General features: G+C 42.5%; 3 protein-coding genes across 5 annotated transcripts; 1 reads left to right on the top strand and 2 right to left on the bottom strand.

Annotated features, from left to right (window-relative positions):
• Positions 1–11: 11 nt before the first annotated feature.
• nox1 (NADPH oxidase 1) lies at positions 12–5,852 on the bottom strand. 3 transcript variants are annotated; one of them, XM_029512591.1, is made up of 13 exons: positions 5,774–5,852; positions 5,610–5,705; positions 5,214–5,324; positions 4,709–4,793; positions 3,889–4,034; positions 3,309–3,502; positions 3,094–3,220; positions 2,900–2,992; positions 2,566–2,807; positions 1,781–1,943; positions 1,425–1,571; positions 1,198–1,322; positions 12–961 (listed from the first exon to the last, which is right to left on the bottom strand). In XM_029512591.1, exons 1-13 carry the CDS (start codon positions 5,816–5,818, stop codon positions 835–837), a joined length of 1,701 nt encoding a protein of 566 aa, XP_029368451.1. In that variant the 5' UTR covers positions 5,819–5,852; the 3' UTR covers positions 12–834. The 3 variants fall into 3 exon arrangements, with proteins under 3 accessions (XP_029368451.1, XP_029368452.1, XP_029368453.1); XM_029512592.1 differs by having other exon boundaries at positions 1,781–1,990; positions 2,601–2,807; XM_029512593.1 differs by having other exon boundaries at positions 3,309–3,493.
• Positions 5,853–6,229: 377 nt separating this feature from the next.
• On the bottom strand, positions 6,230–15,636 carry xkrx (XK related X-linked). The gene is made up of 3 exons (XM_029512843.1): positions 14,830–15,636; positions 8,345–8,604; positions 6,230–7,953 (listed from the first exon to the last, which is right to left on the bottom strand). The coding sequence occupies exons 1-3, from the start codon at positions 15,180–15,182 to the stop codon at positions 7,088–7,090; spliced, it is 1,479 nt and encodes a 492-aa protein (XP_029368703.1). The 5' UTR covers positions 15,183–15,636; the 3' UTR covers positions 6,230–7,087.
• A 3,840-nt stretch (positions 15,637–19,476) lies between these two features.
• On the top strand, positions 19,477–23,278 carry arl13a (ADP-ribosylation factor-like 13A). Its single transcript, XM_029513086.1, has 10 exons — positions 19,477–19,496; positions 20,599–20,715; positions 21,154–21,224; positions 21,314–21,566; positions 21,705–21,810; positions 21,917–22,122; positions 22,228–22,339; positions 22,563–22,830; positions 22,912–23,028; positions 23,140–23,278. The coding sequence occupies exons 1-10, from the start codon at positions 19,477–19,479 to the stop codon at positions 23,193–23,195; spliced, it is 1,326 nt and encodes a 441-aa protein (XP_029368946.1). The 3' UTR covers positions 23,196–23,278.
• The last annotated feature ends 197 nt before the right edge of the window (positions 23,279–23,475 follow it).

The following is a 23,475-nucleotide window of genomic DNA, read 5'->3' as shown; positions in this document are numbered from 1 at the left end:
ATTTTTTTTTTTATTCAAACACAATCAAATTTATTCAAAATGTTTATCAAGGCTTAACAGCAAATTGTACATTTGTGCAAATGACGTCAGTAACCACAGTTCCTCCCACATCTTCAGGTTACGTGACTGGCAGCATCATTCCAGCTAAAAATGCCTTAAAGTTTTGATGAGGAAATGGCAGCAAGTTTAACAGGTTATTTAAAAAAACAAACAAACCAAAAAAAAAAAAACAAACATTTCCTTCACCACAAAAACTTGAAGCATTCAAACATTCTTACAGTATATCTAATCAGAGGCACACATGGTAAGGAAAATGAACGGTTAAGTGAAACATGCTGCCTTCCAGCTACACAAGTTAGTTGACTGACAGTCAATAGGGATCACTATCATTTTTACAAGAAAGATTTTTCTTTTCAGCAAATCTCAACTAGTGGACATTTATCAGCTTACATTCACAGGCGGTTTCTTCATTAATGGATTTACTTATCTGGGCTGCTTAAGCACGTTTGTAAAAATCAAACGTACCTGAAGGAAGCACATTCAAAAAAAAAGGGGGGGGGGCATTCCCACATGATGAAATAAGTGACTAAAAGGTCCTGATTTCTGATAAATTCTTCCTTGAAAATCTTAACTTTGTTTTATTCCTTTTCTAGGGAGGTTGTCATAACTCTTGACACCTGAACAAGCACAAGTCATGTTTAATCACATATCCCTGAGTGCGTGCATATTAACATGCCCGTGAGTGTCATGTTGTCAGGTAGCTTTGTCATAATTAACTTGCAACAAACAGGAAAACAAAACAGCAACTTCCCCTTCAATCTGCCGCTTCTTAGTTTAGAAATTCTCCTTGTTGAAGTAAAACCTGGTCTTCCGGGGATCCACATCAGAGTATTTCACACATTTCTTCTCCAAGACTTTTCCCAGAGCTTCAGGGCCACATAGGAAAGTTCCCACCACAGACCTGAGGGCAGGAAAAGTGAAAGAGTGAGATTTCAAAAGGTTTTAATGTGAAGTGCGTCAGAAGCAGTGACGCTGGTTTTCGATTAAAGATATCAGTTACACCTTATTTATATATTCATTCATTCATTCATTCATTCCCCCGCCAATGGAAATACACCAGTAAAGTCAACTCAATATTGAACTTCTTAGTGAATTTTCTGTAGGAGCTGACAGGGAGGTAGAGGTTTTTAATCTTACGTTGGGTTTTCTTTGCGGACTTGTTCAAACTCCTTGTCCCATATAGGTCTGCCATAGTGAGTTTTCTGTTTGAGCCCAGTGACCACATCTGTGTCCTGATCAAAGTGAACCGTCACGTGTTGAGCCTAAAACGGAAGAAGAAGAAAAGACGAAAAGACAAAGCCGAGCTTTAGTTTGCAATGACGTCTCACTGTTCACCGGGAACGGATCATCTGATTCACACTCACAGTGCTCTGATCCCACCCAGTCAGGTAGAGTTTGTAAGTGAGGAAATCCCCCATGCCTCTTTCCTCCATCTCTTTCTCCAACACCTGCAGTAAGTCAGCAAACCACTCGAAGGCGTGGGTTTCCCGACAAAGCCAATAGAAGTATATCTGAAACCAGGAAGCAGATGCATGAGTGTTAGAAGAAAACAATAAACTTACACAAGAGTTGGCAGCGCTGCAGATGACTGCTCCGCCATGGTTGTATGGAGCGCACACACACACACACACACACACACACACTTAGTAATCAGTGAACCGCAGCAGTGTGTTATTGTGAAATGGATACAGAGGAAGGAATTTATGATGTTGCGCATCACCTTTCTGGTTCTCAGTTTAGGGTTGGATGCCTTGAACTTGTACCAGATGGATTTGAGGATGGAGGCGAAAGGAGTGACGCCGATGCCGGCGCCCACCAGCATGCTGACCTCATAGTCAAACACGTCCTCGCTGGCTGTACCGAAGGGCCCGTCCACACCCATTCTGGGGAGAGACCAGAGATAAACTGTGTCATCTGTAGGATATTTGCCCTGATAGCAAACAAAAACAAGAAAAGAGGGTCACAAAGTTTAGTGTCCATTAAGGGCTTTAGAGTTTTCAAACGTACCATATACTTTCAAATTTGAACATGTACATCTTGTCTGTGACGACTGGGCAACCCCATCTGGTGATGCTGATGTGACTGGATTAAAAAGTGCTAAATGGCACTTTACACGAACAGCAGTTGTTCCCTAATCTACCCAAATTGTTTTCAAGTGATCAAACCAGTGCCCCCCCTCCATGATGCTCTTTGTTTTTTTTGTTTTTTTTTTTTTTTAAAGTAGAGCACTGTGGATTAATTTTTGATAACCAAAGAGATTATGGCATCCTAATAGTAATGTTGATTACAGACTATGTTTCAATCATGCCATTGAAAACACTGGACCATAGTTGGCAATGTAGCTTTTAGATAATTGACCATTTTATTAAAAAAAAAAAAAAACGTTTAATCCACTGAATGGAAAATGTTTACATTTTGTAATCTCCTTTGCTTGTTTCACCCTCACTTGCTGAAGTTGATTTCCAACCCCGGTTTCTGCATAATAAAAAAGGACAAAGCTCTTACTTTGGTCCCTGTGCTCCCTCTGGCAACTGCTGGACAATGCTGATGAGTTTGTCAGTCCAGTCCCCAGCGGAGCGGATATGGACGCTGAAGAAGTCCTCTTCCGGAGCAGAGGTCATGGTGAATGGGTGCCACTCCAGCTGAGAGATGGCCGGACAGTTGAGGAACACATACTGACCAACCTCCATCTTGAATCCATTCTTCACCAGCTGCAGCTCGAGCACTTTGGATGGCCGCATAACGATCTTGACAGTGAAGCAAAAACGGATTTAGCAACTAAAAACAGCGCTCACAGAGCAACTCAAAAGCCAGCAGGCGAAAGATGAATCGAACGCACCTTCCTGTATGTGACCCGCTGCATGTAACGAATGAAACGCACCAGACGCTCACAAAGATACAGGAACATTGGGCCAATCACCCACATCCATGTCTAAACGAAAGTAAGGAAAAGGGTGATGACATTTCTGACAAATCGCCAATGAAAGCTTTAACTCTTTAACAGTATGCTGTCTGAAGTTGAAATAGTCAGACCTGTGGGAACCCTCCAGCAAACTGAGGGACGGGACACTCTGGAATCCTTCCCCATTCATCACTGCGGTCTTTACAAAGTGTGTAGTTGTGTGGTGGATCTGTCACCGACTGACTCCTCACAATACGTCTGGGGGGGGAGAAACACAAGTAAAACCAGCTTGAAAGAACCATCAAGGGCCCGTAAAGAACAGACAGACCAGACGCTGAGCCCGTACCCCGCTCCATGAATGACGAGCCCGATGAAGAAGATGACGAAGAGATGGTGCGTGTACCAGAAAACTTCAAAATAGCTGCGTCTGATGACCTCCATGGAGGAGGTGATGATGAGGATCAGGGCCAGAGTGATGATGACGCCGGTGAGGCCAGCAATGGTGGTGAAGACAAAGTAGGTTGGAATTTGCTGTGGATCCTTAGACACAACAGGAAAAAGAGCGGTGTCAACAATGAGCTTCTGTTTACGAGAACAGGTGACAGGCCACAGAGATTTATCCAGTTCAGCCTCGACTGACATACCAACGACAACAACTGCAAGAGCGATGTTATGGTTCAGACATTCACGGTCTCCAGGCGATTAAGCTTACTTTGATGGGTTACTGACTTTTTATCTAGCTCCACCGTTTTACTCCACCACGTCTATTTGATGAGCACGTTCAAAGAAATCGGTAAATGTAAAGTTTGGATTCTTGAGGCATAGAAACGGGAGATCTGAAGGGAGGTTCTCGTTTTGAATCGCCACATTTGGGATGTTGCCTTATTTCACTGGGATACTTTCATTATGTATAGCTGAAGACTTACGATGTCCGTTTTGCGGATCGGGTTCAGGTAGGTGGTGTTTCCTTCGTCCTCCAGGGCGGACAGTGCAGTGCTGAGCTTGTCATAAACTCCTTGTCTGCTGTTGTTGTACCACTCCACGTTCAACAAATGAGCAATCATATGAACAGCTGCAGAGAGGAGGCACATTATTGCATTACTCATGTTTAGTCAGACACGCATTAATTCTAATCTAATTTAGTCTTCAACTAGTTTTTAATGACAGGTTAAAAAAGGAAAAAAAAAAAAAAAGAAAAGGGATCAGTTTTGTACTTCTAAGCGTCTTAAAAATAAAAAGTTGGATTTAAAATATTTGTCACATTTGGGTCAAGATTTTTCAAAGAAATGCAGATAGACCTTACATCATATTTACTTTGGACATTGTTTGCTGCCCTTTGCCCCCCAACAAGACATAACCATGACATTGAACATTGAACCGGTCGCCTATATATAACAAACCTATTTTTCCATATTCTGTCATCCCTGAGCAAGTTTATCTGCCAGATGGTGATAAGCTATTAGTGAACTTTGTACAAAGTGGAAAATTGTGAAGGGGGAAAAAAAGAAAAATAAAATAACTAAGCACAAAGTGAATCACATCAAGTACGTTACATCCGTTTAGTTACTTCTTTCTTTTAGAAAGTTTCAAAGCCATGCTGCCAAATGTGCACCTTTGACATAGAAAAATAAGAAGCGCACAGATGAGCGAAATGTGTTTGGTGAGAAACAGGAAAAATGCTGTTTTTTGCCGCTGGGCTGCCTGCAGCAGAGAGATAAACCTACACCTTTTGTTTCAATGGCTCACCTGTCATCAGCCCTATCATGTACGCCACAAGCTTGTGGAAACTCAAATTTTTGTCCAGTTGTTTCCTCATTGTTCTTCCACAACACTGAAAAGCAAAAAGGGAGGAGGACAGATGTAAATGATAAAAAAAACAAACAAAAAAAACAAAAAACAAAAGAGGAGAATCAGCTCAGGGTTTGACACTTTTGTATCTGCTTTCTTCTTTGAAAATGACCATTGCTAAATATTCTAAATATAATAACATTAATGTGTGGAAATTGCACAATAGTGCTAATAAATCCCATTCACACACTGAGTTGTTATCGTAGCCACTTAAAAACCTTTGACATTTTTGACATTTTTATTTTACAGCAGCCTTAGAAAAGAAAGAAAGAAAGAAAAAAAAAAAAAGAACCACACACAATAAAAGCATGTGCAATAATGGAAGTACTTGTGAGTCAACATGAAAACACTCCTTTCTTTACCTCACCCTGCTATTAGGTGCAGCTAAGCAATTCAACATTACCATGAAGGAGCCCCGGATAAGGGACAACAGGTTTCTGCAGACTGGGAGGAGGATCAGCAAGCAGTTAAAGTTGAGGACGGCAGCAGGAGCTCTGGCCCAAGCCAAGGCAGACTGAAAGCACACACACATTAGGGACATTTCAGAGCTTTGATTCTTTAAGACACATTTCCCACATGGGCTTGTATCAATAACTGTTAATGGCCTGGGGAGTTTTTTGTTTTTTTTTTAATAAAACTATAACTAAATTAAAAAAAGCTGTTTTACTGATGAAGTTATATTAATACTTTTATTTAGAAACAGTGTCATCTACAGTGAGCAGCTGATGCCTTTGACATGTATGTTGTTAAAAGATGAGAGAAGATGAACGGACCCAGCATCGCTTCAGGCTCGACTCACCCCCAAAAGATGACGCGTGTAATAAAAGCGATCCTGCAGCTCGTAGACGAAGAAGAACCAGACGAACAGAAAGATGTTGATGCCCATCCACACCGCCTGCAAACACAGCCATCATCAGTGTCCCTTCCCTTCTTCACTGCGATCTCACAAATGGGAAATCTCACCAGTATGAAGGCTGTAAGCCCGTGATTGACAATCCAGTTCCCCATGCTGAGCGCGTCTTCTCCGGCCACAGCGGATCTCAGACATCTCCCAACGCCCTGTTCCCTTTCTGCTTTTATACCGTCACCTCTGGGCTCCTCCCCTCCAGACAGGTGAGAAACTACACCTGCAGCCAATCAGGTGGGTGTCCATCCCCTGAGCCGTATAACCGCATTCCTTCCTGCTGGATGGACTCAGGCTAGGAAAAAAGAAATAAACACAGCAAACCACTAAACCACCGAGTGAACGGCAGGAATGAGGAAAATTGTGTTACACCATACAGGAAATATCTCTTTCCGCCGACATAACCAGTTTCATTGGAAAGTTATAGTTAATGAGTTATATAATGTAGGGCTGTCATGAATGTTTCCTTTTTTTTTTTCTTTTTTTTTAAGATAGAGAAATGACAAGGATAAAGGTTTAGGCATCAGATTATTTTATTAACTTTTCAAGTAATACAGTAGCAGTCAAGGCACTGAACCACACTGTGACCAGACACAACATTAAAAAATAAGCTCACGTGAAAGCGCTTCAAGAAAATACCAACTCAAACACCGTCACTGTCCCTCTAGTTAATGCATCACCAAATGTGAGTTTACCCAACAAAATTCACTGACATCTTTGTGTATTTTTGTTAACATTTTTTTCTCTCTGTGTGTGTGTGTGTGTGTGTGTATAAATAAAAGACCAGACTGAACAGTGAACAACAAGCCATTCATTAAAGCAGGTTTATGCAGTTGGGTATGAGGAAGATCATTTGTTCTAGCTTTTTCTTGTCCTCCTGCCATAATTTTTCATTTTTTTTATTTTTTCTCCTGTGTTCATGCAGTGCCGTGCAAACGTGTGCAAAAATGGGGCTTTCTTTGGGTGAAGACCCTGAGAGGAAGTAAACTTAGAGGCCGGGCACTTCGGACACACTTGGCACATTTCCCACACACCTGGCTCCGTCCTGTGCCTGACCCACTGCTGCTCTTTCAACGCAGCCTTTGTTGCATACCTCAACATGCTACATTCTTTGGCACACTGGCGGACTCGTGGTACCTCAAGTGTGCCTGACCGTCCAGAACAAGGACTTCGGGCATCAACCTGAACCCTTCGTATGTCCAGAGAGAGGAGGCCAACATCTGTTCTATATCACATCACCACATTTACTCGCCAAAACAAAATAATCCTGGTTTTCGGGTTAAACTACAGGACCCTTGTTCAGAAGGGCGCCGTGATCCTGACTCACTACACCAAGAGAGCCTGATTTTTGGTAATTCCCCAGGGGGCTGCTCTCAGGCTGCTTCCATGATGTCTTCCAGAATAGCAGTCTCCCGCTCCTCCAGCTGACTGTTGAGGTTGGGATGTTGGGAGTTTTGGGAGTCCAGGAGCTCCAGTGGCTCCTCCGGCGCCAATACCATGGTAGCTGCGGTGGAATACGAGGGCGGCAGCCTCCCTCGGACCCTTCCCTTCCCACCGCTGCCTTTTCGACAGCAGATGCAGTGCAGACAGTCATGGACGTTGTACTTGAAGAGGCGTCTGCAGGGGTGGCAGAACTGGTAGAAGAGAAGCATGAAGAGCACGGCAAGGCTGTAGCAGATCAGCAGCTGGACGCCCAGCAGCGGGGCGCACACGTATTCATAGAAGTCCGACTTGAAGAAATACCAAAGCGTGATGAGGATGAAGTTCTCAACAAAGCGTCCGCAGTAGTACATGGCCAGACGGCCCCAGTGCTGCTTTCGTTCAATGAGCTCCCGATGGGAGAGGTCCAACTGCACCGCTGACCAGCAGAAGACGTTGATGCAGGCGTAGAGCAGCGTGAACATGCACAGCACCACCGTGGTGCCCACCTTGGAGAAGTTTTTCTCAATGTTCTCAGTCAGTGAGCCTTTCCTGGCCCAGAACTCAGTCCAGGGAAGGAAGAAGAAGAAGAGAAGGTTAATTGCGCCCACGAGGATCACCCAGTGTGTGAGCGCCGTGCTGAAGAGGACCAGAGCGGTGATCCGGGTGGCGATCTCCAGACCTCTCCACACAATCATGCACAGGTAAGCTATTGGACGCAACCGCACTTTGTAGTCATCGTATCTGATCTGGATGGCCAGGACGCTGCACACCAGAGCCCCGTACGTGATGGAGATGAGGGTGATGACCATCAGAGCCACTGTGAACACAGACAGAGACCACCTGTTAACCTTCAATCACACGAGGCCAACCAGCAGCAACATTCAGAGTCTGCTTCAATGGGCTGAGAAAACACCTTCACATAATTCAGTTCAAGTCAAACATAAATCTTGGTTATGGGAGTAATGCTTCATGCATTTAGATGGTGTCAGCACCTCCTCGCTATTCTTCACTACAACTGCTGCCTTCTTCTAGTGTTTCAATTTGGCAAGTTTATATTTATCTATTGCTTTATCTAAACAATAAGAGTTTAGTTTAGTGATATTTAAAGTGATGAGTCACTGTCTTTAAGATGATTTTGTATTTCAGACGCATTTTACTCTTGCAGAGATTCCTTTGAATGCTGACTTTATCTTCTCTGTCACTCTTACATCTGATGGGGAGGACGTATTTCTCCTGGATGGTAGCGTACAGCTGTAGCGTCAGTTGAGGCGTGGAGCCCAGAAAGGCCTGAATGACCGCCGTGCGTTTAAACGCATTCCTGTGAGTGGCAAGGTTGCGCTCCGACTGGCCGATCTCCAACTCCATCGGCATCTTCTGCCCCTTCTTCAGGCTGATCTTCCTGGAGATGGTGACATACGGCTCCTCCTTTTTACCCGCCTTGAAATACAACATCAAAGCCTCTAAACACCTGAGGAGGTAAAAGCAGAGTAAGATGAGAGGGGAATCTTTACCAACAGAGGGCAGTCCAGTGTTACATCTGAGTTTCAGGCGAACCACATGCACAGCTAACATATATTCCTTATTCATAGTGAACGTGCAGGATTGGTTGTTATAGATAGTAGAAGCAGAATTAAGTACTCATATCAGGAATAAAATATGACCAATTTGCTGTTGCAGCTCGTTTTTCAGTGTAGGAACTTTAAATGAGATATTCAATTATTTACCTTGGACACAAAAAAAAAAAAAAAAGAGATATGTTTTCTATGTAAGGAATCCAACAGAAAACAGACCCGTCACTGTAAATAAATCTTAAACAGGGTCAGAGTAAAAAGGCTCCACCAGAGGGCAGTCAGAAGGGAAAAAATAAATAAATAAATAAATAAATAAATCACAGTTTCTCATGACATCCACAGATAAAGTGAAAATCTCTGGATGTGGCTTTCTTAAACGTTTGCAATAATCTGAGCTCAGCTGTAGGACGAAAAAAATCAATCCTCATCAGTGGTGGATTGGTGGGAGTCACAGTTAAACAAGAGGCACAAGGAGAAAACAAAGAAAACTGTGTTTGGATTTATTTTTTCCTGTAGTTAAAAGCAGACCTCTTTTAAGATCCAATCCCAAAAGAACCACAATCCTACTCATGCTGTGACAAGGCAACTCACAAAACTGGAAATGTAAGCTGCACCTGCCAACATCAAAGTGTCGCTATTATAATGCTGAAATAATGTTTGACCTGAAACTCACAGCGCTCCACATCTGCACACAAACCCAGCGCTGTGAGGATTCCCACTGTTGAACTGGCCCTTGCATCACTGTGGAGGAATGTTTATCTTTCGCCTCTGTGAACTCCAGATTTGGACATAAAACACACACGCTCAGGAATCTCTAAATGAATCTTCTTGTTCATGGTTCAACTATGTGCCATGTCCCGGCCCTGCAGAGTCAGCAGTCAGCCGTTGTCGGACACTACTGCTTCAGCTGCTGCTCACTGCAGCTCTGAACAACTGTGCCGAGCTTCCACACTCGTCCCTGAATTGTATTTGACACAAACATTTAGAGGCCGGCAATGGAAATCTTGACATTACTTACAAGCAGGCTCTTATCTGAACACAAGCGCACACATACTGAACGGTGTATTCAGACCCAGGCTGACTGAGTTACAGGCACAGTGGGGCAGCATTTACGCGTAGGTCGACGGTAGAGTCGCAAAAACCTGATTTATTCCTTGAAAATCTGGCAGCACAATGGGTTGAGGACGAGGTATGAGGGTGCTGAACCGGGGCCAGCGTGCACTTAGGATTCTGCAAAGCAAACGAGGGGTGGACTGAATTTCACTTAGGGGAGGAAAAAGAAAAAACAGCATGGCTGGTGAATGCATTAGCCAAGAGAATCAATATCCTGACTGCCAAGGCTGTGTCTTATGGATTTCTAAAAGGGAAGCACGCAGAGTGCTGCTCCATGTTTGCAGTCTGAAAACGTTGTCTGTTCCTTCAGTGAGCTGCAACACCAGTGCAGTGTAACAAACACGTGAAATAAGAGCAACTGCTGCAGGAAAAAGATATCAAGTAACATTTGCCACAACGGCTGATATTTTCGAAAGACTAACACGACATTCAGGAAATTCTTGCAACAGCTCTTTTGAAAGATCATCCTGTTTAGGTCTCTTGGGATTACCACAAGAGTCTTATCACACCGTCCAACGCAGCCTCATCAGACTATGGAGGGTAAAATGCAAAGAGAAACAAAACAAGAAACTCTGCGTGTTGAGACTAGCCCACAAATGTCAGCGATTATGTTGTTTCTATCTCTGCTCTGGGAGCAGGATCTTATAGTTTAGGAGACAAGTCAAAACAAGCTCCACCCTGCAGCAGATAACTTTGGCCCTTTATTTATGTTTCCCTGTTGACAGCCTGATGTCTTTTTTGGTGTGTTCTTAGCTGTTTCACAGTCCACCTGAGAATAAATCCTTTTAAAACGTCAGTTAAAACTCCTTTTGATAGAAGACATTGTATGTTTGGCTGCAGCGCCACAAGAACAGCAATTACACGATCCCTAAGTCACACAGGAAAACATCTATCTAAGCTGAGAGGGTGCAGAGGTGATTTGTTTAAAGCAGCACAGCAGTGAATCAGAGCAACAGGAAAAAAAACAACAACAAAAAAAAAAAAGCAGCGAACTTGAAGGTCAGACGAATCTCTTTCTTGCTGCCTGGATTAAAAAAAAAAAAAAAAAAGTGTGAATCTCAGACGTCACAGCTCAGCAGGACAGATCTCAACTGCTGGAGGATGATGCAGCAAATATCGCTGCGTGAATTCATTATTTTAAAAGCCCCTTTTTTTTTTTTGGTCATGGCTGCTTTAAGTCACTGGCATCTGCGAAACTTCGCTAGGTGGAAGGTGATTTATGATGCGAGTCACCATAAATCAGTGGGCATCGCTGGCAGATGAAGCTGCTTTTGATTTGAAGTTTTTTTTCCTCAGCAGGGCAATCTTTGGTATTTTAGTTTCTTTCGCTTGCCGAGTCTGAATTCCTTTATACAAAAAAAAAAAAAAAAAAAGGGAACATTGTGGACTTCAATGCTAATTATCAAACTCTTCATCAAGCTTCTCAATTTAAAAATGATCTGAGTTGTGAGAAGGCTCTGGAGGTCTGAAGAGAAGATCTGATATCTCTCTAGTACAGAAACATGAAGCACAGGCTCTGGGTACACTGTGGTGTACCAAAGTCAGTGATACATTATCCAAAGCAACAAAAACGTACAATTATAATTACCTAAAAAAGCCACATGCTTTGTCATCAATAAATCTAAAGGTGCTGCTGTCCAATAAGTTCCTTACAAACACATTAAACAACACATGAAAAGGAACATCAAGACTGAAATTCTGATTTTGCTTTCAGGCAGCATTAAACCTCAGATCAGCAGGCGGTCTATCTGACTCCTGCATGTAGCGCTCATCTGTTAATAAATGTCTGAGTCCTTGATAGCCTGACCTTGATCCAATTGTGGTGGGAACTGCACATCTGCAGAGTAATCTAGCTTAGTAATACCTTACACACTTTGTTTTGGACGGAACATCCACTCAGGAAACCTTCAAAACATAACATCCACAGACAATCCCTGAAGTGGAGCACACAAAGGAAAAGAAGCACAGGCCGAGCAGGAACGCAGATGCCTTCAGGGTCAGCCACGACTGGAGAACGTTGAGCCCTGTTTTTAGATTCAGCCATCGCCGTTTTGTTTGTGTGTGTGTGTGTTGTACATTCTGTCAACCACACAGTAGCCACAAGCTAATGCATGTCCTGGTTTATGATCTATTCTAAATGGAACCATAAGTTCAAAAGTTTAAATTGTGTTGCACTGGAGAAAAACAAAGACTAAAACCAACTCATTATGAAAATGTTACTTGGATAATGAATCAGGTGAGATGTAGGGCCTTTGTCATATACACTTCAGTACAATCAAATTTCCTTTTACAACCACTGGAGCTGCTATCTGATGGTCAATAAACAGAATGCAGGCTTAAGTCAATTCGGCTCTTGACTTTAAACAACTTTATATACAGTCTATGCTCCCCAGCAGTTATTGTTTTGGCTCATTTAACACATAGAGCAGAAATTACTGATAAGCCCTGAACTGCAAGAAGACACAGACAAGATGAAGACGACTATTCAGCTTCCTACGCTTCGACAGGAAACACGAAGGGCCTCTGCCTGTGTCTCCGCAGCTCTCCCAGATCATTACTTATGCCCCTTTGTGAGCATTTTTATTTCTATTTCTGACAGCAGTTCATGAATATATTCAACTGTTTTATTTTAAGCTAAGCTACAAATACTTTGTCCTGCTGGGCTGGAAAGCTGGGCTGAGTTTGATGACCTGTGAAAGACCCCACACTGCAGTCAACCTGGCAACAGTATTGTAAATTGAAGTCAGCACCTCCGGACGCACTGTTGACAAATCAAAGTTCAGAGAGAAACTATAAAGAGCTGATATGAATTTCAGTAGGTCATCACACAAGTCTACGCCTCCCTCTTGTATGAGTCACCAAACAGGTCTCTAAGATGAGATCAACTGTCACTGGCACTGCAGTGAAACACACCCTGCAGACTTATCTAATCCGTTCTATACTGACAGTTATTTTCCAACTTGTTGGAGCTGCTGATCGGTCATATTTGTATTTCACCTTTGATTTCCAGGAATGAATCCAGCTGTGTTATTTCAAGAAACCTTTCCAGCAACACCAACAACCTGTTTTTGACCTCGCTCCTGATGCAGCGGTGCCTCGACGGTCTGCAGCACCAAGGCCTTCGGGTGCCATTATCCTCAGATGAGGTCATAACAACAAAGTGGCGTACAAGCTATAAATGTGTTACTAAGGCGGATGCCAGCTCCGCGGTGTCATTTAACAGACTGGTCTTTCAGTCTAGACTGCAGGGGGATCAACTAAAATCCAGAGGACATGACCGCATAATCAAGCAAATTTCCAATCCAAGAGGAAAAGGAATATTACTGGAAGAGCTGCCTGTTTTCAACGTCTAGCTCTCTTCATCACTCTTTATTTCTCTGACAATTTATCTGATCAATTATTTAAACTGAACTCAGCAGCCTACATTAAAAAACACTGACAAACAAACTCATAACCAAAATGATAAACAGCAGCAGCATCATGCCAGCTCTCAGAGATCTCTGAAGTCTTCGTGCACGCAGCACTGATGGCAGATGTGTGTCCCAACAAACACGCTGTGTGAACTAAAAATCAAATGAGATACAGTAGACGAGTAATCAAATCAGAAAAATATATTTAAGATAGTTTTGAATCTTCTGAGCATCATTGTTATTTTGCACATTTAAGGTAATTTACTACAAAGCCGTGCTGTAAGGTAAATTAACTGCCTTGGAAGTATTATGAAAGTACTGGTACTGCAGTATTTCTGTATGCCAATATTACATTGACACTTGCTCCACAGCTATTCTGAGCAAAACATTCTGCTTTTCACTCCGCTACATTTAGAATAGCTTCTCTGAAGAGAAACCGATGAGTGATTCATCCATTATCTATTATACTTATCAGCTTCGGGCTGAAACCAAACCAGGCGGACACTGGGAGAAGGCGGTTTACAGCCTGGACAGATCACCAGTCCATCTCAGGACCGACATGTAAAGGCACTCTACTAACTTTAAGCATTGACTGGCAGTTAAGGAGCCTGTTTATTGTGATTAGTTTAACTTTGCATCAAGCCTGAAGGGATATAAACTCCTAAAAAAATTATCCCCAAAGGGATGTGCACATCAATGCATCAGAACTTAGACTCTAATTGGGTAACATACAACAGCGAGGAAATGCTTTAAGCTTTTGTGTCAATTATTATCCATCAAAGGACAGTAGCACATTGAGAGAGAGAGAGAGAGAGAGAGAGAGAGAGAGAGAGCGAGCGAGAGAGAGAGAGAGAGAGAGAGAGAGAGAAGTACGCCCCGATACTCAGGTGTTCAATCCACTGGGCCCCGATGTCAGCATTATGGAGCGAGTTTGGGAATCACACAGAGACACAGAAGACAGAGAGAAAGGGAAACTGGGCTTTCTTCACCACCCATCCATCTATACTGCTCAGCCCCCCCCCCCCCCCCCCAGCTGACACTGAGGCTAGGGAGGAGTACATACTGATTAACAACCATTCACACTCACACTAAAGTCCACAGGCAATTCAGAGTAACCTACATCATAGAAAGCCTGAACCCGAGCAGGCCCAGGTGCGCTGAGAGGCCTCAGGCCTGGTGGCCCAACACAACACCGCTGCTGTTAGACAACATTGGTAACAGCTGACACACGTTTGGAACAATCCTGATAAAGTACCTCAGAAAGTACCCAGAAGAACTGCTGCTGATTTCAAATGAAACAGCAGTCACTCCAAACATGTAGATTCTCAACTTCACTGCACTTTTTGTCAACTCCATAAATAATTGGGGAACTATACCTGCGCGTAAAGTTATCGCACAGCGCGAATATTACGCACAAAAGGTCAATTCTGTATTTCTTTGCGCAGCTGCGGACGCAGCATCGGATCAGAACTTTCGCTGAAGTAAAACACCGAACTGTAAATCAAAGCAACAAGCTGGACGTATATCCCGATGATCTGTAACACACCCAGCAGCGAGGCTAAGTGCCACAGTTGGTAGTAAAACATGCAAACCACCGACCTGATGAGCGGGCCGAGCAGCAGCAGGTGCAGGAAGAGGACCAGGGGCCGGTCCCGGCCCACGTCCCGGTGAATGAAGGTCAGCGTCAGCTGGATGAGCACTGCGGGCAGCAGCATGAAGGCGATGGTCAGGCCCATCCAGATGTCGTCGTCGGTTCTGTGGTACATGCTGCTGAGCACGGCGGCCGTCACGAACTCGGCGCAGTAGAGGACGGTGGCCAGCACGACGCTGAGGGGCGGCCGGAGCCGGCTGGGGTTCACCACCAGCAGGACGCTCTTCTCCGCCGCCGCCGCCGACGACGACGACAGGGAGCCCTCCTGCTGGTCGATGTCCGAGATCCCCGCCTCCTCCATGGCCGCTCCGGGTGGACTTGAACGGGGTCGCTACAGGGGGTTGACGCCGACTCGCCGACTCGCCGCCGGACTCCGCTGCGAAAACATCACTTTTTCAATGAACACGCCCTTTAATGCGCCGCCTCTCCCAACTTTCGACCAGGTTTAACATCGCCGCTTTCTCATTGTGTCCCGCTGCCCTGTTCGGCGGTGCCCCAGCCCCTGCACCGGGTCTCCTTTGGTCAGGTCACCGCCCTTGTACGTGGCTTTACCGGGAGGGGAAGCACCGCACCGCACCGCACGGGGGCTGGGCGGGGGAAAGTTCAGCCTCCGCTCTCAGTCAGCTCATCGCCGGAGCTCGGCCCGGGCCCGTCCGGATCTTTCGGTGTCGGCTTGCTGCTTGAATGCACTTCTGGATAAAGTTCGTCCAGCGCTGGAGGCAGACCGGAGGATGGGCCACCGTCAGGCGGACACACTCAGCCACACACACCGGAAATGATGGGCGGAATTAACGCTGGATTTAGACCGACTGAGGGAGGGGAGACCACGTTTAGTCATGGATCACACACACAACTAAACAAATCTGGGTTTAAATATGGCACAGAAATACTACTGTAGAAAAGCTTTGGCTTGGGGACACTTTCAACATACATAAATATATTTTAATTATCCTTCAAAGTGAGGGATTAACTTCAGAAACAGAGAGATCTGTGTATTTCTCTCATTATGATACTTGTGATATCTTTGTCAGTACAGTAACAGTAACCTGCTGTAAATGTGCAGGATGAAAAAACACATGAAGATTATAAAGTACTTCAAATGAATCCCACCCGCAACACTAAAGTGATTGTGATGAAAGTGATCTGCAAGTGTCATCAATTTATGATATATAAATGAAATGATCATTTTAGGGACTGTGAAGGCTTATTGGTGCTGATATTTTGGATTGCTGGGTTCCAAATATAAATTAAAAGCATAGAAATATGCACTATTAATAAGAAATAGTAATATAAATATAGTGACGGGTTGATATAATTGCTTGGTAAAAATTATATTGGTGAAGTGTAGGTCAGGTTATTTTCAGCTGGCCTACATGAGGAATCTCACAGGTCACTGTGACCCTACTAGCTGCTACTACTACAACCCTTACAACTGGACGAGGAGGGGCTAAAACTGTAAAAGAAGCTTCTGAGCCCACACTGGAGGAAAAAAAAAGACAAACAAACAAAACAAAACAAAAAACATCAGGAGGTTATTGTTAAATTAGTTGGAGCCACGTGAGTGCTGAAAGAATAAGCAGTGAGGGAAAACATGCAAGCAGTGTTTGTCCTATTCAAATAGAGATACTGTGGAGGGCAAGCATAAGAAGATCAGTTTCTCTGCACTTCCATTTTTAGTTTCCACTAGCAGGGTGGACTTGGCCTTGTCATGGACCTGCAGGCCTGAGTGAAGCCACCATTTAAACAGCTGCAGGCAACACACACAAACACATACAAAGAACATGTTTCATGCAGAAACACTAACCCTTTCCTCCTTCTCTTTACCTATAATATTTGTCCAAGGTGCATGCTCATTATGACACATGAACATTTTGTGACCAAGGAGACCAGAACAAGTCTGATGTTTGATCAGCTACTTAAACCAACAAGTCGCTTGAAAAAATAACAGTCTGAAGTGGCTTGCTTAATGTCTCCACAGGAAACTTGCTCGACTTGGTTTGGGTTAAGGTTAACATGACCCGTTGCTTGAAACAATTCCAGTCCTATTTTTACCAGAGAAGAAATGATGAAATTTTGAAGTCGGTGCAACTTCCATCTGCGTCAACATAACAACAAAAGAAGTCTCTACTCGTGCTTTTCACTATGAACTGTGGAACGCTTTCACCACAGCTCACAACAAACATCCTGAGTTTCAACATAGCTCACCCTGAACATCCTGACTTCTCCTTGTTTAACCAGATCTCATCGAAGTCAGTGCCTCAAGTGTGTTCAACACAACCTAGGAAGACATGTCATTATTGATGCATGTGTTTTGTGAGGCAGTGGTGTGGGTCAGTGACTTCAGTCAGTAGAGGCTGTGTAATCAGTGGAGACAGAAAACTCATTACACAGAGCACCAGACATGCCCTGTAAGCTGCTGATTGGTGTCAACAACACTAGAATAAGCCAGTTGTCCTCAAAATCTTTTAAACTACCTTTGAAATCACTGCTCAATGTTTTAAGCAAGATGCTTTTGCTTTTGTGAAATGATAAAACGCCAATAATATCTTAGTTAGTGCCAGCATATAAGATTTTCTATTTTTCATGTTTTTATGCCATTTGACACAGCTTTTGGTTTCAGTTTCATATTTCAAATAAGGCCATGAGTATGACTGAAAACGTTTCTTGTTACTCAGTTGCTCTCATTATTTATCAATTACTCAGTCTATTAAATTGAAGAAAATGGTGAAACAATCGGAACTTAAGACCGGTTATTTTTCTGTAGACGCACTAATCAGTTTAATGAACCATTCTGGCTCTGCTACTGCATTTCTCAGGAAGCAAGAAAACAAATCAATTTCTCATATGAATAATCTATTTCTATTTACAGACCATTCAAAGCAAAGGTCAGGCGAAATCCATATTTTTTCTCTATACTCACGCTTGTCAATTTTTTTTAGATTCCTTTAATGCTGCTGCTTTAAAGTAGAATTAGTTTAAACTGTCTGAGAGTGCCAAATCAGCAGTGGGGGATCTCTGAAATATGTTTGCAATGTGGAGAACAGGAGGACAAGGGGTGTGGTCCTCAACTGCTGTTTGTGTGTGTGTGTGTGTGTGTGTGTGTGTGTGTGTGTGTCTATATCAGCTGACACAGGCTTGTGGTCAGAGTCTGGGATGAGTGTATTCAGCAGAGAAGGGAAGAGCCTGATTGGACGTTGGTTTAATGACATAATGAGATAAAGTCTGTGCACAAACCACATCCCCTGCTCTCCAAACACAGACACAAATCATTTATTTGTACAATTGTATTCTATCTGAATGAACTCAATTTATTGCTCTTCTGCCTGTTTTTTTCCCCAGAGATTCATATATTAACACTGAGATATGAAAATCAAATGAATGTGGACTAGTGTGCATTGAGTTGCAGCAAAACTGTGACATCAGTATAGATTGTAAATTAATGCAAATTGTAGTTATCTTATTAAGGACTACAACAAGGAGCTGCTGTATTCTATATACATGGACTCAATAATGGACAGCAGCTTCTGGCAGTAAAAATCGATCCTGTGAGTACAAGGCCATCTAGTGGCAAATGCTATATTACATTATGTGCTATATTAAATTGTATTTATGACATTACATAATAGAACATGTTTATCCTCTGTGAGGGGTAGAGTAAGCTATTTCTGTGCTCAGGTTCATTTTAAAGTAATTATTGTTATGGTCTTTTATCCTATTTGTTTTCCATCATGATGCACTAATCAATATGTCATTTTATGCATTTCTCTCCTCTTGCATGACCTCACTACTTTGTGCATTTTAAAATTGTTTTAATTATTAAGGTATCGACTCCTTGTCTCCTATCAAATATTTAAATTCATACTTGGAAGTGTTTTTCTGTCATCTATTGAGGATGTATTGAGGTAAAATTTCTTGTATGCCATTGCTCTTGTTGAGATGAATAAAGATAAATTAAATTAATCTGGGTTGTAAATATTTAAATTATTATGATTAAATGTTAAATTGTTAATTATTGAAATTAATAAGTAAGATGAAAATGCCCCTCTATATAAAATATGCTCTGTAAGCTTGACTGGTCAAAAATAATCATCACTGAACACTGAATAACAAAGAACAACGTTAGTTTTTAATTATTCAAATAATCACCACACCATTTATCACACCTATTGTAAGCTTCATTTCCAATAATGCCTGGAAATCATCTCACCTACATTGTACTCTAACACCATTTGGCCATCACTATAGCAATGATTTAATCACTGTTGTGCAGCCTAAATCAGTCCAAGTGCTCTTTTTACTGTCCCTTCAAGGCTTCAAAAGGAAAAGGAGATCCCCACACGCCACCGATAATACCGCAAGACACACTTAGTTCTGTGTGCACATGTGTGCACCTTGCCTTGGTCTCCTTATAGAAGAGCCACGCCATCCAGTGGGATCAGTAAGGTGATCAGAGTGCTCTGGGATAGGCTGAAACGTCAGAACATTTTCCAGGTTGCCCCTCCCACATGGGGTGACCAAAGGCTTAGTGTGAGCCTGATCAGTTTTGTAGCTGATGGGTACAGGATGTTAGTAGAGACGAGCACCCAGACAAATGAATGGACATAGACTTACTTCTGTAAGTACGCCTTGAATTTCTACTAGTTTTTTTTTTTTTTTTGAATCAGCAGATTGTCACCCTCAGATTTAGTTTAGTCACTTACTGGTGTCAGGTACAAAGATATTTGGTTCCCATTAAAGTTAAAAAGTTTTGTTATAATCCACTGATTCATTGCAATGTGCTACCATGTGTTCTGTTTATTTGTTGTTTTTGTGTGCTTGTAGTCACGCTATAAACCCATAACTGAAAAATTTATTCAACTTAGATGCCAAATCCTTAGTTAAACAAACCTGCCATTTTAGCCATTCAAACTGATTTGATTTGATCAGATTTTCTTTTTTCCGAATGCTTTTCTGAATGCTTAACATGCTACCTTTTCAGATTTCTGAACCCAAATGCTTTTCCTCGAACGTGGAAACATTCTTACTTACATAGCACAAAAAGCGATGGCCACACTGAAAGATACAGCAACAACAAATATGGGTCAGTTTGTGAACAACACTTTAAAAGCTGGCCAATTTTAACTGGCTTTAGCAGATTATGGACCTGATGAACCAGGCTGAAAGATCTGCTGTCTTGTTAGTGCCTGGCCTTACTACCTAAGACAAACCTGCTAGCATGTGTTAGAGGATTTGAGGACAACATGTTGCTCCCTAGACATGAAAGAAAGCTTTAACACATCATCAGATTAAACTAGACAGGGAATGTCGAAACTGGGTTTATAAGAAAAAGTCCAGAAAATAGTTTATGATGTTTTCAAGTTTTTTATTTTTGAATCATAACAAATGTGTTTTTTGGTTCTGACTATTTATTCTGACTAATTATTACGTTTAAAAAATAAAATGTAAATTTTTAGCTAAACAAATTCAAGATGACAGCTACATTTCCATTTCTGTAGAGACAGAGAGACACTTGGCACTCAAGGCACCACCTAGATATCTGACCATCTGTAAGAGTCTCCTAAGCTCACAGGAGACAGACACAAAGCATCTTTGTGCCAGACCTGGCCGTGAACCCCGGTGACTCAACTGGCCAGCTCTATCTGCGTGAATGTGTGTGCATGTGTGTGTTTCTGTGCGTCCATGAGTGAGTCATACTAAAGGTGACCATCTGTTTACAGATTCCAGTTCCAGAGAAGATGGTGGCCTCTGTGCTCACCTTGTTCACCTCAAGTAAACATGTTCAACCTGATGAGCAACTGCTGCACCTGGGTATCCAAAATACAAGAACCAATAAGGTAAGAGTGAAAAAGAATTTTGAAAAATACCACCTGAAATACTAATGAGAAAATGTAGCAGGTCGTGTATATATTTTTTTCATTATCCTAAAAGATTTCATCAAATAATGTTGAATCCCTCCAAGACTAATAATATTTTAATAATATTAATATTATAATATTTTACCTGCTTCTTGTGTTACTCTCAAAGAAGATAATTGAGTCAAAAATTCAGAAAATGAGATTACATTTATTAGCATGGCATGTACAGTTCACTGATGCTACCTGTCATGGTTTCTTAGGTACATCTGGAAAAATTAAATCAGTATATGTTTTATTTTTGTTATTGAAAAGAAACATGAAAACCACAAACTAACTAACCCTAAGCTGCAGGTAGACACTAAAACTGGACTGAGTGCTGCGGTTCATGTTGCTTCTGTCCTGTATGTATCTCTGCAGGAGAATGACCATTCTTGTGGTTGGACTTGACAAAGCAGGAAAAACATCCTCCATCAGAGGAATGTCCAGAGGTAATTTAACTATGATGTTTAAACTGACTGACAAAGTGTGGAGTGAAAATGTAACATATAGTTAACCTGTAATTGTATACGATCTTCAGTCCCCCATGCTGTGGAAATAGGACCCACCCATGGCTGTGTACGAAATGAGCTGAGAGTGGAGAACTATCTGGTGACCCTGCTGGATGTGGGAGGATCTGCAGAGTCCAGAGGAGGCTGGCGGGACCTCTATGGAGAAGCCCATGGGATCATTTTTGTGCTTGATTCCAGTGACAGACAGAGGATAAGGGAGGTCAAGGAGGTTCTGACAGACCTGCTGAAACAACAACGAGTGGCAGGGAAACCACTATTAGTGTAAATATATTTCATTTCATACCTGGATGAAAATTGTGATCATGTGAAGGGTAAACAGTGCCCTCTGTTGGGGGGTGAGAAGAGAAACTAAAATTACTGAAAGCCATGCAAACTCGTGCTCAATCTTCTTTGTTTCAGATTGGCAAACAAACAGGATAAAATGAACGCTTTGCTGGGAAGCGAGCTGATTGAGATTCTGACTCTTGAGAAGCTGGTGAACCAGAGCCGCTCTCTGTGCCATATTGTAGGTCCTCCTTTAAAATGTACTAGTGCAAACTAAACAAAACTAGAGCTTGTTAAAACTAGGCCATGCAAGGCAGACAAACTCACATATTTCATTTCCTTCTCAGGAGCCATGCTCAGCCTTAATGGATCTCCGTCGCTGGTCGGACAGAAAAACTCTACGCGGGCTTCGCTGGCTGCTTCGAGCTGTCTATCTGGATTATCCTGAGCTGTGCACCCGTGTAGCCCAGGACAGCAAGAGGCCTCTGGAGCCAAGAGAGAGTGAGAGAAATGGGAAAACCGAGAAGATCCAGAAAAAAACAAAGGCGGAACGGTAAGAAAGGCCCATTGAAAGGGTTCAAAGCTCAAATACTGTACAGGTCACCTTAATTGTTTGAAAATTAAAAACAAAACAAATGTTATATGTCTCACACATCAGCATGAGATCTAGCAAGTCAGAACTTCGCCAAGTTCATCGGCCCAGACAGGCAAAGGAGAAAAAGGCCAGGGGTGAAGGAAAGCTGCAACCCATTCGAAACATGCTGCAGACGGTCAGTTATTATTGTTCCACTATAATGATTTGTTCTGATTTATTTATTCATCTCACTGAGACCGAAATGAATGACTTGACATTATGGAACATTATTAAAGGTAGTATTCTTGATTTATGAATTAGTCCCTTGGTCTTTAAGAATGGATAAAACAGACAGACCAGGAAGTCTCTTTCCTGCCTTCCCAGTTAAAAAGATATTCAGTGTATTTGTGTTTTCCCAGGAATCTACATTAAAAAAGAAGCTGAAGACAAAGAAGAAAAAACCAGCTAAGGTCAAGGCAGGTGACAAAAATACGGAAACAAAAGAACAGGAGGAGGAAGAGGAGGCTGACGATAATGATGGAGAGCAAGAAAATTCTGCTCATAGAGAAAAAGCCAGCAGTGCCCTGATCCCCCCCAAAAAAGGCAAACTGAAGTCCAAAACAAAGGTGAAAGAAGAGACTCTGGATGTACCAGAACCAGCAGACAACGAGGAGAAGCCACTGAAAGGTTACCTGTCATTAATGGCATTTTTTTTTTTTATTTGTTATTTAAAAATCTAAATCTAATACTTCTTTCTATTTTGTCTAGCCAAAGGAGAAAAGAGGAAAAAGAAGAAAGTTGTGAAAGTAAAAAGGAAGAACAAGATCAACACGGAGGAGGTGTCCGACGCTTACGCTCAACCTGTGGACCTTTCTGCGACCTTTGGTGAGCCTCATCCACTTCTTCCATCCAGCAATGAAATGCAGTAACACTGTGGACTCTGAAAATGATGAAAACCTGGCTTATGTTTAAAAAGACTGCCCTGTCTCCTGATAGATCTTTACCGAAAAGCAATACTGGCTCTGAGGGAGCGCCAGGATCAGGGAGAGTGAGAGAGTGAGTCCTGGTTGTGTCCCGGAACCTGAGTGTGAGGATGTGGTCTACAGAAGTAGTACACAACTAACATCACATCACATCACAACACTTTATCACTGTCTGTAGACAGACTAGTCACTTCAGGCTAAATCCTTGAACCTTTGGAGTAAAGCTACAAACTCTGAAGTGTGGTGAAAGGCCGGTCTGCATTTACATGAACTCATAGAGAAGTAGCTTTAATAATTCAGTCTGTAAAGATAAATCTAAAATAAATGTGTACCGGCCAAAATGTTAACA

Source organism: Echeneis naucrates, chromosome 10 (genome assembly GCF_900963305.1).
Source record: "Echeneis naucrates chromosome 10, fEcheNa1.1, whole genome shotgun sequence".
Classification (NCBI taxonomy): Eukaryota; Metazoa; Chordata; class Actinopteri; order Carangiformes; family Echeneidae; genus Echeneis; species Echeneis naucrates.
The sequence above is the reverse complement of the archived record's forward strand: the minus strand, read 5'-3'. Positions and strand labels throughout refer to the sequence as shown.

Bases quoted from the DNA above. Each gene is read 5' to 3' on its own strand.
- nox1 (XM_029512592.1), bottom strand. From the start codon at position 5,818: ATGGGGAACTGGATTGTCAATCACGGGCTTACAGCCTTCATACTG. The intron at 3,221-3,308 runs GTACGGGCTCAG...CTCCCCCCCCAG, and splicing joins CTCGTCATTCATGGAGCGGG to ACGTATTGTGAGGAGTCAGT. The intron at 1,572-1,780 runs GTGATGCGCAAC...TCCTGGTTTCAG, and splicing joins CTAAACTGAGAACCAGAAAG to ATATACTTCTATTGGCTTTG.
- xkrx (XM_029512843.1), bottom strand. From the start codon at position 15,182: ATGGAGGAGGCGGGGATCTCGGACATCGACCAGCAGGAGGGCTCCCTG. The intron at 8,605-14,829 runs GTCGGTGGTTTG...TTACCTCCTCAG, and splicing joins CTGCTCGGCCCGCTCATCAG to GTGTTTAGAGGCTTTGATGT. The intron at 7,954-8,344 runs GTAAGAGTGACA...CTGTGTTCACAG, and splicing joins ATACGTCCTCCCCATCAGAT to TGGCTCTGATGGTCATCACC.
- arl13a (XM_029513086.1), top strand. From the start codon at position 19,477: ATGGACATAGACTTACTTCT. The intron at 19,497-20,598 runs GTAAGTACGCCT...ATCTGTTTACAG, and splicing joins ATGGACATAGACTTACTTCT to ATTCCAGTTCCAGAGAAGAT. The intron at 22,340-22,562 runs GTCAGTTATTAT...GTGTTTTCCCAG, and splicing joins TTCGAAACATGCTGCAGACG to GAATCTACATTAAAAAAGAA.